The 14,884-nt window shown below is 49.7% G+C and overlaps 1 protein-coding gene across 1 annotated transcript in view; it reads right to left on the reverse strand.

Moving 5' to 3' along the window:
• GABRE (gamma-aminobutyric acid type A receptor subunit epsilon) overlaps positions 1 to 14,884 on the reverse strand; it is a 77,968-nt gene that overhangs the window by 6,955 nt on the left and 56,129 nt on the right. The window contains exon 8 of the mRNA XM_075008137.1: positions 11,955 to 12,107. Within this exon, the coding sequence (XP_074864238.1) occupies positions 11,955 to 12,107 (153 nt within the window). The remainder of the gene's footprint in view (positions 1 to 11,954; positions 12,108 to 14,884) is intronic.

The raw sequence follows: 14,884 nt of genomic DNA on the forward strand, positions 1-14,884 counted from the left end.
ACTTGGCCATTGAGCAACCTCTCAGCAAGGACTATGGGAAGCATTGGCCTTTTTTGCACAAAACATTAAGCTTCAATTAAATCTTAGCTGACTGCACATTTCAGGCCATTGTACCAACTATGACAAACGTGTGGAATTCAGCCTTCAGTAACAGATCCCCACAGAGAAGCTATCCAAGGGCATATGACCGCTGATGAAATTGCTGTCCAAGATGTTATTAAAAATTGTGACTGAAAGAATGACAAATCCTGTTAGCATTAAACCCGGAACAAGCCCATACAACGGACAGCTGCTTGTAAATGTCGCAGCATCTCCTGTGACACCATCTGAAACTGGAGAAAGTTTGCACAGGATAAAAGGGAGCGGTGTACAAGAAGAGCAGTTTGTAATTAGTAGGCTGCAGAGAGGTCAGGTAGACCTCTTAGATCCTGTTGAAAGGTGTAATCTCAAATCACTATGTCCTCCTGGAATCTCCAGTTGCATCAATGGATTAGGATTCAGCTAGTGTTGACTTGAGTTCTGGGTTTATTTTTCTTTTTGGGCTTCATGCACGGACAGTGAGTCTAATCACGGATTTGTAAATGGCAGTCATCAGTCTGCATGTTTTGCAAATGCAATCCTTGTTGGAGGGGAGGGTTTGAGGCGTTAGCCTTACGTTGCTCTCTCTTCTCCTGGAGAAACCTCACACGCCAATCCTCATGGCACAGACCTCTTGCGATGGGGTGGGAATCACAGCTATGCTGCCTCCTGCTGGCTGTTCTGGGAATTCGCACAGTCCTTCCATAAGATGCCTTCCTCTGCTGAGTGTCTTGCCATGGTCACTTCCTTCCTGGGACTTGCATTGCTCCCAGGACATGGCCCTTTGGCTGTGCCCCACTCGCTTCTCTCCGTTTCTGGTGGAACAGAAGACCTCTGTCCAACCACTCCCCTCAGTGGCCAACTGCAACCCTTCTGTGGCCTCTCCCCTCAATGGCAAGTGGGCACAAGTGGTGAGGGAGGAGAGACCAACCCTACGGCCAGGAGGTGAACCTGTTCAAGACCAGTTGGGCAAGGATCTTCACCCCATAGAAAGCAGTGAGCAGTATCTTCCTTTTGAATAGATGGACTACGAAAGCATCCTGATACTCCTGGGGCATAGGGCCTTGGTCCCATACAGTCTTGAAAAGGGTGTCAAGTTTCCCTATCAGGTGCGCACCTCCACATTCCCAGCAAAGGAATACCCCGAGAGGCTGGAGGTTTGCCTGTGGACAGCTGCTTGATGGCCTTAGTCACTTAATCTAAAGAAGGGCCCAGAGACAACTCGTCCAGGACAGGCTGCAGTGGGAGAAAGTCAAATGGTTTGACTGGATACAGAAGATTGATGGCTCAGGATATTACCGAAGTACTCTGCCCAGTGAGAGAGAGAGAGAGAGAGAATATTGTCTTTGTAAGCCGCTGGTTATCATCTGCTGTAAGCGCTGTGCCACTGGGTATCCGGCCATATGCAAGTTGGAACCTGGGTATGTCTTCACTATGCAGAAGATCGACACAGTCAGGGTTGATCTTCTGGGGTTCAGTTTCATGTGCCTCCTGGAGATGCATGAAATGGAACTATCAAAGGGCTGACAGTCAGCCCCTGCACACGTCAATCTCACGAGGTGTAAGGGGAGGTCGATAGGAGAGTTTCTCCTGTCAACCTCCCTCAATGAGGACAACCAGGTCAGTCGATCACAGACGCGTCGATTCCAGCTATGCCACTGCTGCAGCTGTAACTGTGTATCTACAATCGACTTGAAGGTCTCGAGTAGACCTGGCCTGAGAGCTTTAGGTTGGAGAAGGCTGTCTGCCTCCACAGCTGGATTGTGTGGTGTCAAGCAGCCTTGGACCATGTCCGTCAAGCAGATCACGACTCACAAGGAAGTGAGGCTGGGCAATGCCTGTTTACCCTGGCTGGACAGTTATGCCGGTGCTACATCATGAGAGAGGCGCCTGGTGCCTAGACCTTAGCAGCATCAAAGAAACTTTTTAGTAAAAAACAGGTGCCAAAGGGACTTAAGTACCTACAGGGTTGGGAGGCAGCTGAGTCCAGGTTGTGTGGCTCTCAGCAGTGCCTAAAGATGGGACTGAGGTGTCCAAGTCCCTTTGGGTGCCTATAGTGTGGACTCAACATTCTTAGATCCCCTGAATTTGGTGTTGCAGGCCAGTGGCATGCACTGAGCATGCGTATTCTCTGTTCACTCCCCAGCTCAGCACTGATTGTCTGCTGCACCAGCAAGGTCTGTAGTGTTAGCCGAAATTCTACTGGCATGGCCTGGGTAGTTCTGCAAAAACAGGTCAGGGGAGAGAGGAGGGTCTAGACTGGGTTCCTATCTGGAGTGTCATCTCTTGAGCCAGTCTGGTTCTGCATTTGTATTTCAGAACTTCTTAAAAATTAAACCTCTTCTATGAGAGAGGAAGGCAGCTGAATATCAGGAGTTCCTTGACCTGGAGGACCTCAGATTTGTCCCACGCATGGTACCTGAGGCCTTCTCCTAGCTTATACATTTCCACACCAAGCTGAGGAGAGGCTGAGGGATTTGGGCTTATTTAGTTTGAAGAAGAGAAGAGTGAGGAGTGGTTTGATAGCAGCCTTCAACTTCCTGAAGTGGGGGCTCTGAAGAGGATGGCGAGAGGCTCTTCTCAGTAGTGATGGATAGCGGAACAAGGAACAATGGTTTCACGTTGTGGTGGGGGAGATCTAGGTTGGATATTAGGAAAAAAAAAGATATTTCACCAGGAGGGTGATGAAGCACTGGAATGGGTTATCTAGGGAGGTGGTAGAATCTCCATTCCCAGAGCTTTTTAAATCCCAGCTTGACAAAGTCCTGGCTGGGATGATTTAGTTGGGGTTGATTGTGCTTTGGGCAGGTGGCTGGACTTGATGACCTGCTGAGGTCCCTTCCAGCCCTAGGATTCTATGTTTCTATGAAAATGTAACAGCGCTTGAATTATCGGGTTTTGGAGCTGTGTGTTGGTCAGCTCAGAGGAAGGCTAGCGAGATGCATTATATGTGAACTCTGCTTATTTTCACCCCAGCTTTGTGCAAAAATCTTTCTTTCACGTTCTAAGGACAAGTGTGAAATATCAGCGGTGGCCTGTCAGTAAACTAACTGCATGTTTTCTTTTGTAAGCCTGCTCCTATTACCTACCACATGAGCAGGTCTGAGGGCAAAGAGCAGAAACACTCGGATATGATCACACATGAAAATGACACAATAACCTAGAACCTCTACCTATCCCGGGCTTACAAATTAGGATCATGCCTTTGAATTTGTGGCATGGACAGCCCTGACCTTACCAGAGAGTTAACAAAGAATGCAGCAGTTGCTGAACTGCAGAGGGCAATGAAAATTATTAAGGGGCTCGAGCACATGACCTATGAGGAGAGGCTGATGGATTTGGGTTTATTTAGTCTGCGGAGGGGAGGAGTGAGGGGAGAGTTGATAGCAGCCTGGAACCACCTGAAGGGAGGTTTCAAAGAGGACAGACAGAGGCTATTCTCTGTATTGACTGATGGCAGACGAAGGAGCAATGGTCTCAAGTTACAAAGCAGAAGGTGTAGGTTGGATATTAGGAAAACTATTTCACCAGGAGGGTGGTGAAACACTTACCTAGAGACGTGGTGGAATCTCCATCCCAAGAGGTGTTTAAGTCCCTGCATAACAAAATCCTGGCTGGCTGGGATGGTTTAGTTAGGCTTGATCTTGCTTTAGGCAGGGGGCTGGACTCGATGACCTCCTGAGGTCCCTTGCAGCCCTGGGATTCTATGATTCTATGAATTAATTAGTCTTTGCTCAGCATCACTAGCAAGACTGGAAGGTAGGTAACTGCAGTCCAACACAGCTGCAGCTTTTCCAGTACCAGCAACCTACAGCAGCCTACAGCTCACTGGGTGTATGGGATGTCCAGGGAGAGGTAGCACCTCTGATGTGGGGGACTTGTCATGTCTCTTCAGGGGCAGTTCATGCACCTTTGGTCCCCACCTGGCACTCAGCTCTCACCTGTGGCTCCATGGACCTGCACCATACGCAGCGGCCACACCCCACTAAACTGCTTCATCAAATGGGCTAAAGCAGGTGAGGGTAGCCGACAGGTCTGAAACCTTCAGTGAGATAGGGACTTGCCTGTCCCAGCACACAAAGGTGGCTCCAGTGGACTGGACAGATGAGATCAATAGCAAGATCCAATGACCAGAAGGGCGGTTCTCCAATGCTCTGTGGAGAGCGAAGGGCATAACAAGGCACCGAAGACAGGCATGGCCATCTACTGCAGGCTAGGAAGTCTACAGCCATGATGACTTTTTGTACCAGTGGAACCAGGCTTCTGAGGCCGAGAGAGAGGAATTGCCCCTGTGCAATGGTTTTTACACTTTAAACATTCTCCCGCCCAGGTTCTTTGTACATTCTCATCTCTCAAATCAGTCTACTTTATCCTTCTACACCTTCTGTTTGCTTCAAAGTCCTGCAGCAATGGGGGACGGGTGAAGCAACAGGTGGAAGTGACCACCAGGAGTTGTAATTCCAAACCTGCATGTCGGCAGCCTGTGGACTTTGGTTGCTCGACTCTGACCCCAGGACAAAAGAGGAGTTCGGCAACATCTCAGGCGACTGAGCAGGCCTGTCTAGGGACAGGACTAGAAAAGATGTCCCAAAAATTGCTTGTCCCAACCAAACTGGCCAGCATGCCACAGCTGGCAATTTTACCCTCACGGAGGTTGAGAAACAGTGAAAAGAAAGATAATATTTGGAGCATGGAATATTCGCGTCCTCTTGGACAGGGAGAACACATTGAGGCCTGAGAGAAGAATGGCCCTCATAGCAAGAGAACTGGCATGTTATAACATTGACATTGCCATCCTGAGCGAGACCATACTTGCAGAGGAAGGAGCCATTTGCGAATCGAAAGGAGGTAACACCTTCCTTCTGGAAAGGCAGGCCAGAAAACAAAGACAGAATTCACAGAGTGGGACTTACCATCAAGACATCACTTCTGCACCAGCTTCTTGACCTACCAACTTGCATCAGTGAGCGTTTGGTCAAGCTCCGCTTCCCCCTCAACCACCCTTGCCATGTTACAGTCATCAGTGCTTATGCCCCCACTCTGACCAGCAGCAATGAAGCAAAAGAGAGTTTCTACGAGGACCTTGACCATCTTGCTAAAGCAACTCCTCCTAGTGACAAGCTTCTCCTGTTGGGTGACTTCAACACCAGAGTCAGCAAAGACTGTAGGACCTGGAAAGGGGTGCTGGAGCTTCATGGCATTGGTAACATGAACGCCAATGGCCTTCTTCTGCTGAGCTTGTGTGCAGAAAACGACTTGACGATTACCAACACTCTTTTCAGGCAGGCCGGTAAATACAAGACCACATGGATGCACCTGAGATCAAAACAGTGGCACCTGATTGACTATGTCATCAGTCTTATGTGGGACATTTGTGACATTCAGATCACCAGGGCCATGCAGGGAGCTGACAGCTGGACTGATCACAGAGTTGTCAGATCTGTCCTTACGCTGCACATCACACCACCACACTGCAAGAAGCTCAAGGTTGTCAGACCCTCCTTCAACAACAGGAAGCCGCAACATACTGCTCATCATGGGCAATTTGCTGCCCACCTTGATGATGTGCTGACATCCCATGGACCTCTGACTGGAGACCCAACATAAAAGTGGGACCAGTTTAAAACCCTAGTGATGGAGTCAGCCAAGTTGACACGAGGACTGAAAAAGAGAGTTCACCATGATGGGTTTGATGAAAATGGTGAGGCCATCATGAAGATCATAGAGGAAAAACAGAACATGTTTCTGGTATGTAAAATGATCAGTCCTCAATCTCCAAACATGGCTGTTTCAAACACCTTCAGAGTCAGGTGCAGACAGCACTTCACAAAATGCAGGATGAGTGGTGGGAGAGAAAAGCCGATGAAGTCCAATACTACACTGACACCAAGAACTCCAAGATGTTCTTCAGTGCTATCAAAGCTGTATATGGACCTTCAGAGCCAGGCACTACACCTCCCTCCTGTCTGCAGGTGGCATGACCCTCCTCAGGGAGAAGAGCAGCATTAACCATAGGTGGAGAGAGCACTTCACCAACCTTCTCAACAGGCCTTCCATTGTCGACCCTGCGGCCCTTGGCCAGATCCTTCAGAAACCCACGATGGACAGTCTTGACCTGCCCCCTACAATGGATGAGGTCAAAAAGGCAATCAGCCAGACCAGCTCTTGCAAAGCCCCTGGGATAGACGATATCCCTACTGAAATTTTCAAGCCAGCAGGACCAGTGTCACTTGAAGCCTTTCGCAGCCTTTTGACCAGCATCTGGGAAGAAGACATGCCCAAAGACTTTAGGGATGCCACAATTGTCTCACTCTTCAAGAAAAAGGGCAACAAAGCTGACTGTGGAAATTACCAGGGCATCTCCCTTCTCTTTACTGCAGGGAAGATCTGGGCTTGAGTCATCCTCAACCATCTAATCACCAGCATCTCAGAGGAGAACATGATCATTGCTGTTTGTCAGGTCCAGGAAAAGTGCATTGAGCAGAACTTGGATCTATATGACATCTTTGTAGACCAGACCAAGGCATTTGACACCATCAACAGAGAAGCCCTGCGGATTATCCTCTCAAAATTCGTCTGCCCGAGAAGATTGATTAACTTCATATGCCTGTTCCACGATGACATGACTGGCTTTGTTCTTTTGAATGGCAAGTCCTCAGATCCATTTGAGATATCCAATGGCGTGAAGCAAGGATGAGTGCTGGCCCCAGTGTTATTCAACCTGTTTTTCCACTTGCGTCCTCAGCCACACAGTTAGGGACCTGGACCATGGAGTCTACATTAAGTAGGGACTTGATGGGCCATTTTTCGACATTCGTCATTTGAATGCAAAAACCAAGACACTTGAGAGGCTCATCCTTGAAGCCCTTTTTGCTGACGACTCTGCACTTATGGAGCACAAGGAATCTGATCTCCAGCTTATGGTCAACAAGTTTGCTGAAGCCAGTTACCTCTTTGGCTTAACTGTCAGCTTAGGAAAGACCGAGGTGCTATTTCAGCCTGCTCTAGGATCTGCTGCTCTCCCTGCTTCAATCTCTATTGAAGGAACAGAGTTAAAAAAGTTCAAGTACTTCGGCAGTGTGATAGCCAATGATGGCTCCCTTGACAGAGAAATCAATGCCAGGATCTGCCAGGCCAACCAGGCACTGGGACATCTGAGAGCACGAGTGTTGAATCAGCACAATATCTGACAGTCCACTAAACTGAAAGCACACAAGGGCTGTAGGCCTGACCAGTCTCCTGTATGGCTGTGAAACCTGGACCTTGTACCGAAAACATGTGAAACTGCTGCATCTCTTCCACACACGCAGCCTGAGGTCAATACTGCACATTTGATGGCAGGACAGAGTCACGGACCTGGAAGTCCTGGACAGAGCAGGAACCACAAGCATCGAAGCCATGATTCTGAAAGCCCAGCTTCGCTGGACAGGGCACATCATACGAATGTAGGAGTCAAGAATCCCTAAGCAACTCCCCTCTGGTGAACTGTCCCAGGGCAAAAGGAATCAAGGTAGGCCTCGCAAGAGGCATAAAGACTGCGCCAAGGCCAACGTTGCTCATGGGGGATTAAAGCCAAAGCAGCTAGAGCATCATGAAGAAGACCGAACAGGCTGACGTGCTCTCTTACGCTGCGCATATGACAGCTTCAAAGAGCAGTGATGTGTACACCTGATTGTTGCTCATGAGAGGAGGAAAGCAACAGCAGCAGCCGCACCGACAGTGCCGGGATAATTCCTTTGCCCCTACTGTGAACGCTCATGCTGTTCAAGGCTCGGACTCCTCAGCCACATGCGAATCCACAACCGATGAGCCTGTGCAAGCTCAAGACTCCATTGTCGGACATGACGGGCTACCAAGAAGAAGAGAGATGCTACAAGTTCTTTGCTAAGAAGAACAAAACAAGAGAGAAACTGTCTACAACACTGGCCTCGTCCAGGAAGCCTCTGAACTGTGCAAACTATTAGTCATATTTATGGAATCATGCAACAATTCAGTATCTTCCAGCATGGGACACCTTGTTCTGAAAATGATGGTACTGCCACCAGCTCCTGAAGCCGTCCTCACCTGTGCAACAAGGAGAAGCAAATGCTACATGGAAGATTTGGTTATGTGATGCCCACAGCTGTGACAGTGACAAGTTGAGTAACAAAGTACCAATCCCATCAGAGAGATTCTGAAGGGAGAATAAAAGAGTTCCAACGATTTCCAAATTACCGTAACTATTTTATGAATAAATCTAGCTCAGCAGGGTGTTGATTCGTAGTTATCTGGAGAGGTTACATAAGAGTACATGGTTAGGCTTTGTTATCCCATGATGCATTCACACAGGACAGTCTACAGCTGTTCTGCAAAGAACCATTGCTTTTACATATAGATTATATAGGTTGTCATTGGATTCAGTGACGGTAATAAGATAATTACAGTTGTATTAAGTTTCTTTTAGACTTAACAGCTCCAGCCAAGCAGATAACATCAAAAATACATGTTTTGTAATTAGTAGGTCGGGTCTTATTATTTGCAAAGCTTCATAAAAAAATAGCAGACAAAAAAGCTTTTCTCAAATCAATCCAGTCTATGAATGATGACAAATGCTTTGATGTATTACATGGTACAAACAAGCTCAGAATATTATTTGATTATGGATTTTTTTTTTGCTTAACTGAAGGCAAAGTAGTACGGGAAAATGCATAAAATGTATCATGTGGTGTGCAATATTTCCCAAACTTTCCAAAACAGTTTTATTAATTTTATTTGGAAAGTTTCTGTCAATTTTGGTCAACGTTAGAGTGTTTCTATGATTTATGGCCCCATTTGCTTGCTTTCTTCAGGTGGGATGACTGGTGACATTGAATCATGTCACGATACAGAAAAAAATGCACCACTTCCAGCAGCTACAGTCACCCTGGTGATGACCACCAGATGTGAGCCATGATGTGGGTAGTGATGAAACTTTTTTACCCTTTAGTATCCAAAATGGATCTGGGTTTGATAGGCTCTAGGCTGTGGAGGACCAGTTGTGAGACTCTTGGCTAAGCCTGTGACGAGTGAAACATTCCCGGGGAAAACAATGGTACGGTTCAGGTAGGAAGGCATTTGAAGTGTTGTCCAGCAGGCCTAAACTCTTGTAACTCTACTGTCAACAATGCATGGACACCCAGGACGAATTTGGCCTGTGCAGTTAGGGCCCAATCCAACGCCTTTTGAGTCTATGGATGTCTTTCCTTTGACTTTGATAGGGTTTGGATAAAACGTGCAGGATCTTGCAACCTATTAGCTGTGTCTACACGTGCACGCTACTTCGAAGTAGCGGCACTAACTTCGAAATAGCGCCCGTCGCGGCTACACGCGTCGGGCGCTATTTCGAAGTTAACTTCGACGTTAGGCGGCGAGACGTCGAAGTCGCTAACCTCATGAGGGGATCGGAATAGCGCCCTACTTCGACGTTCAACGTCGAAGTAGGGACCGTGTAGACGATCCGCGTCCCGCAACGTCGAAATTGCTGGGTCCTCCATGGCGGCCATCAGCTGGGGGGTTGAGAGACGCTCTCTCTCCAGCCCCTGCGGGGCTCTATGGTCACCGTGGGCAGCAGCCCTTAGCCCAGGGCTTCTGGCTGCATCTGCGGCAGCTGGGGATCCATGCTGCAGGCACAGGGTCTGCAACCAGTTGTCAGCTCTGTGTATCTTGTGTTGTTTAGTGCAACTGTGTCTGGGAGGGGCCCTTTAAGGGAGCGGCTTGCTGTTGAGTCCGCCCTGTGACCCTGTCTGCAGCTGTGCCTGGCACCCTTATTTCGATGTGTGCTACTTTGGCGTGTAGACGTACCCTCGCAGCGCCTATTTCGATATGGTGCCGCGCAACGTCGAAGTTGAACATCGACGTTGCCAGCCCTGGAGGACGTGTAGACGTCGATGTTGCTACATCGAAATAAGCTATTTCGATGTTGGCTTCACGTGTAGACGTAGCCATTCACAGATAGCACATATGGAGGTTACTTACTCTAAAGACAACTCCTCAGTCAACAGTGCTCACTCAGCCAGAGGACTGCACAATACAGAGTTTTCTGGAGCAGGCATCCTGCATACCACTGCTTCTCCATCACTAAGCCAAAATGACCCTGTCTTTTACCCCTCCCCTCCTGCTGAGGTTGCACCTGAGGTAAGTGAGGGTCGATGTCAGCCTAATACATTTTCCCATTGTGTGTTGCATTCACATCTGGGATATGACTTAGCAGGTTTTTAAAATACAATTAAAAGTAAAGCAGGGCTGAGTCTGGCTTTCAGTGCAGGTGGGATTATTTTTAGGAAATGCAACAGGGGCTGTAGAGAGAACACCCTGAAGCTCTGGTATCCTGAAGTTCTGCCTCCCACAGGGAGAGCCTCCTCCTGGGTGAATCCAGTGGTGGAAACCTGCCATTGGAAAGGACTTTATGGCAACAGTGCTCCTTCCAGCTGCGCAGAACTCAGGGCCTGCTGCTATTGATTCCTTCGGAGGCTGAGAATGCAACTGATTTTTCCTTCCATTGATGCTGGCACCCCATACCCTACCTATTTTTGCTGGGAAAGGGGCATTACAGAGCAGGTGAAAGCATCCATCTAGCCCTGTCCTATGCGGATGGTCTCTCCAGTGCCAGAGGCATGAGACTGTTGTCAACAATCCCGGTGAAAGCAAGCGTTGGGAGGAAGAGAAAACACAAGCTGCACAGAACACAGCAGAATATGGAGTTAAGAGCTTGGAAATGGGATCAGAAGAGCTAGAAGTTGTGAAGATCTCCAAGCAGGGCCTCCTGCCAGACCAGGAGACAGTCTCCAGGTGGTGGCGACACCATGGGACAGTAAAGGGCGATTGCCCTTGACCCAACTCAAAGAATTAAACCATCCTTTGCCCCCAGCGAAAAAGCCAGCCAGGGAGGGCAAGAAAGGCTAAGCAATGAGCATGGCTCTCACCTCACTGCTTGCCTTGCACACAGGTGTGAGCACAGACCTGCATGGCTGTGAGTCACCAACCCTTCCCAGACTGGGAGCTTACTGGATAAAAAGCAGCAGCTCTGCCAGATGCACCAAAGGGATCATATGCTCTCAGGACATCACTATGAGATACACACCTGGCCCATGTGGGTGAGGGTCAGCACTGGAGGATAACTGCAGTAGGCACAGCCTGCTGACGTAATCTAGCCCTTCCCCTCCAGGACGTGCACGTGTCGCATTGGCACTGGCTTGGAGAACAAGAGCCATGGTTTTTCTCAGCCTGATGCGCCAAGGCCCCAGCGCCCCTGCAGAACAGTACCCTGATCTGCAGGTCCAACATGTTCTTGCTGTCAGGCCTGCCTCAGAGGAGGAATGGTCCAAATGAAATGACCTGGCCACTAGAATGCTGGGTCACATTTTCAAGAGCACCTAACACTCAGCGCCTTGAAGTACTGCTTGAATCTCTCTAATCTCTCTTGTCCGGCAGCATCCGTAATCTGGCATGATTTTGGTTAGCCGGGCATTCACTTATCATGGGTGTGGCCAATTTTCCCAGGGTCCCATAAAGTTTGCTTCCAGCCACCAGTCCCGGCTCTCAGTGTTCTGTGCTGGTATTCGTCCGTAATTTACCCCTAAATATCTGCTATGAGCCCAGCACACAGCAGAAGTATTGGTAATGGTGCTCGACAATATTGACCTCCCGTGGTCTGGCAAATTCTCTCGTTTGGCATCAGTTAGGTCCTGAGGGTGCCGGAAGAGAGAGGTTCAAGCTGTACCTAACTTCCACCAAGTTCAGTAGGTGCCTAAATACCTTTGCACCCATGGGTCTCACTTAGGAAAATGTCCCTTGCTGGCTAGCTACCCACACTTCTACTAAGGCAACAACCACAGGCGGTACGGTACCATCTGCCTTACCTAGAGAGGTCCTGGCGGGGGTGGAGTCTCTTTTGATCCAGAAGGAAACCCAGGACAAGACTACAGTCAGGATGCAGGGGATATAGGTCTGAATGGCAAAATAGCCCATCCGCCTGCTCAAGTCAAAGGAGACGGTCATGACCATGTAGTCCCCTAGGAGAAGGCCACAAAGAGGCAGACAGGTCAGTAGAAAAGGTGGTGGAGCTGGTTAGTCACCCTTTTACTCTTGGTACCTATCATACTCACACAGCCCACGAGTATCAGAGGGGTAGCCATGTTAGTCTATATCCACACAAACAATGAGAAGTCCTGTGGCACCTTATAGACCAGGGGTCTACAACCAAAATTGCAAGAAGAGCCATTTTTTTTTCACATTCAGTTACAAAGTTAATCCTTCCAGAGCTGCAATGAATGTGAATAGGACACTGTCCTTATTAACATCAAACCTTGCTTTTTTCACCCCTATTTTAATAACAGCACAGGCGCACACACAATTATTTGTATCAGTTAGAAAGCTAAATTACCTCCAGCTCCAGGCTTTACCCACCTCAGCCCCCAAATCTGCCCCCAATCCCCAGGCTTTACCCGCATCCAACAACCCCGCCCCACCCCCAGGCTTAACCTCTCTGAGCCTCAACCTCCCCCTTGTCCCCACGCTTAACCCCTCTGTGCCCCAACCTTCCCCCCACCCCACTTCATCAGATCCATGAGTGGGGATTCCAGAGGCAGGGGTAAATCTTCAGGCTCATGAAAAGAAGGGAGTACCATCAAAGAGAAGGCCAGAGCTCACAAGGGTCAATTCAGCCAGGGAGGCTGTGGCCCATTATCAGTAGCTAATGTGGAGGTGTGAACATCAAGAGCGGAGAAACTGCGTTTGTAATGGGCCAGCCACTCCCAGTCTCTGTTCACTCCTTGGCTGATGGTGTCAAATTTGCAAATGAATTGCAGCTCTGCAGTTTCTCTTTGGAGTCTGTTTTGGAAGTGCCGGATGGCTACTTTAAATCTGTTACTGAGTGTCCAGGGAGATTGAAGTGCTCTCCTACAGGACTCCTACTCCCAAAGACTCAGGCACATTCACAGTGCTATGGAGCCACATCTTCCTTGCGCCTTGACACGCTCTTTAGCCAGCCAACGCTTCCTTTGATGGCAGTGGATTTTAATGGATCCAGGCGTCAGCCTGTTAACAGTGCATGCAAGGGGCTGTGCCAAGCCATTCCAGGTGTCACCTGCAAGCCACCTGAATAGCAAGCACTGTGATAGGTGGGCGCAGCAAGTCAGAGGGCAAAGGGGTCTCTGGGGCTGAGAAGACAGAGCCAGCCCCTCTCCGAGTGGGACACAGGGGGTTGTGGGGATGAAAGGTGTAAAACAGGACTCTAGGTGTGGCAGCTGAGGAGGTAGATGGCTAGGAAATGCTGTACTGGGTCAGATAAAGCCCCACAGAGCCCAGTAGCCTGTTTCCAACAGTGGCCCACACCCATGTTCCTTCTAATTTTTTCCATCCAAGGGCAGAACACATTTTTTATGTGCGTGAGACGTGTGGATGGGCACCACCACCTCTCTCCTGGGCGGCCACCCAAGCACTCAGCTTACAGGGAACACTGGCCCACACCAGAGCTTCAGGGGGACTTCACCCACCCAGGCTGAGATCCACCCTGTCACCCCTTGCAGCACCAGGCAGTGAGCACGTCGCTCCAAGCAGGGGTTGCTAACAGCCTCCAGGAACTAATCCTTTTTTGAACCCTGTTGTATCCTCGACCCTCCCGGCAACCCTTACCAAGAGAGCACAATTCATGGAATTTAAGGCTCAGTTTCCTCTGGCCAATATGACTCACCAGCCGGCCAGAATTCTTCTTGTGATTTCTGTAGCAAACAGTTTATCCGCAGCCATCCCATGTGTGCCCATCAGTCCCATTATGGGACATGCCGGGCCCAATGCTGGCAGCTGGAATGGATCTGATCCAACTGCCCTGTACGCACAGGCCCTGCCTGGGGGCCCCAGGCTTTGTTCTCATTGGATGGGCTGGTATGGCCATAGTCTGTCTGTCTCTGCCTCTCGGTCTCTCTCCTGCTCTAATTCCTGGTTGCCAAGCTGCTAACGTTGGCCTTTTTTTAACCAATATTTGTTGGCACAGATCTGCCTTTTTTGAGGTTTTAACATATGTGTCAGGTCCCCAGCCAGCTGCTTCTTCCAGGAAAGGTGCTGGGAAAAGCGGTTTGTTTTGATGGGGCCATTTCCTTTCCCACGGTGCGGAGCTGGCTCACGTGGGGGGGGCAGGTTTCACATTTCTAAGGACGAGAACTGTTGCGATGCCCTGTCTGTATTTCCCTGCGAGAGATTCCTTGTTCCTGCTTCCCCCACGGGCTGATCCTGGAGACACCCTTTGCTCATGGGGGCAGTTTGGAGGCTGTTTGCTCTCCGTTTGCTGTCCAGCCCTGTCTCGTCTCCTGGAGTCTGAAGTGCCCCGTTTCCGGTGCCATACTCAGTGGGTTTGCTCACTCCCTGCGATTGTACAGACTGGGGTTTCCTCCACAGGGCTGCTCCTCCATTCGCAAGGTCCAATCCTGAGGGCTTTCTGTCTGGTGCAGAGTAGCCCCACAGGTGGTTTGCAGGGCCGGTTTCCTGGCATCAGCAAGACTCTGCCCTCTTCTGGAGCTCTCTTTGATGGCCACGGTGGCCCTCTCATCATGTCAGCGATCGTGTGCTGCCCACACTGGGGACTCGGCTGAGCCCCTCCCTATGATGTCACCCTCTCCCCCATCCCCCGGGCGGGTGCTCCTCAAGCGGGGTACCGAGGGAGCTCTCCTGCCCACAAGGCCTCTGCCTGCTGCTGGTAGCTGTGGTGTTCTCCTCGCCACCCCTGCAAGCTCCCCTGATTTATAAATTTGCCCTTCTGTGCCCTGCTGCCCACTTCCCCAGCTGGCACATCCCT

Source organism: Carettochelys insculpta, chromosome 13 (genome assembly GCF_033958435.1).
Source record: "Carettochelys insculpta isolate YL-2023 chromosome 13, ASM3395843v1, whole genome shotgun sequence".
Lineage (NCBI taxonomy): Eukaryota > Metazoa > Chordata > Testudines > Carettochelyidae > Carettochelys > Carettochelys insculpta.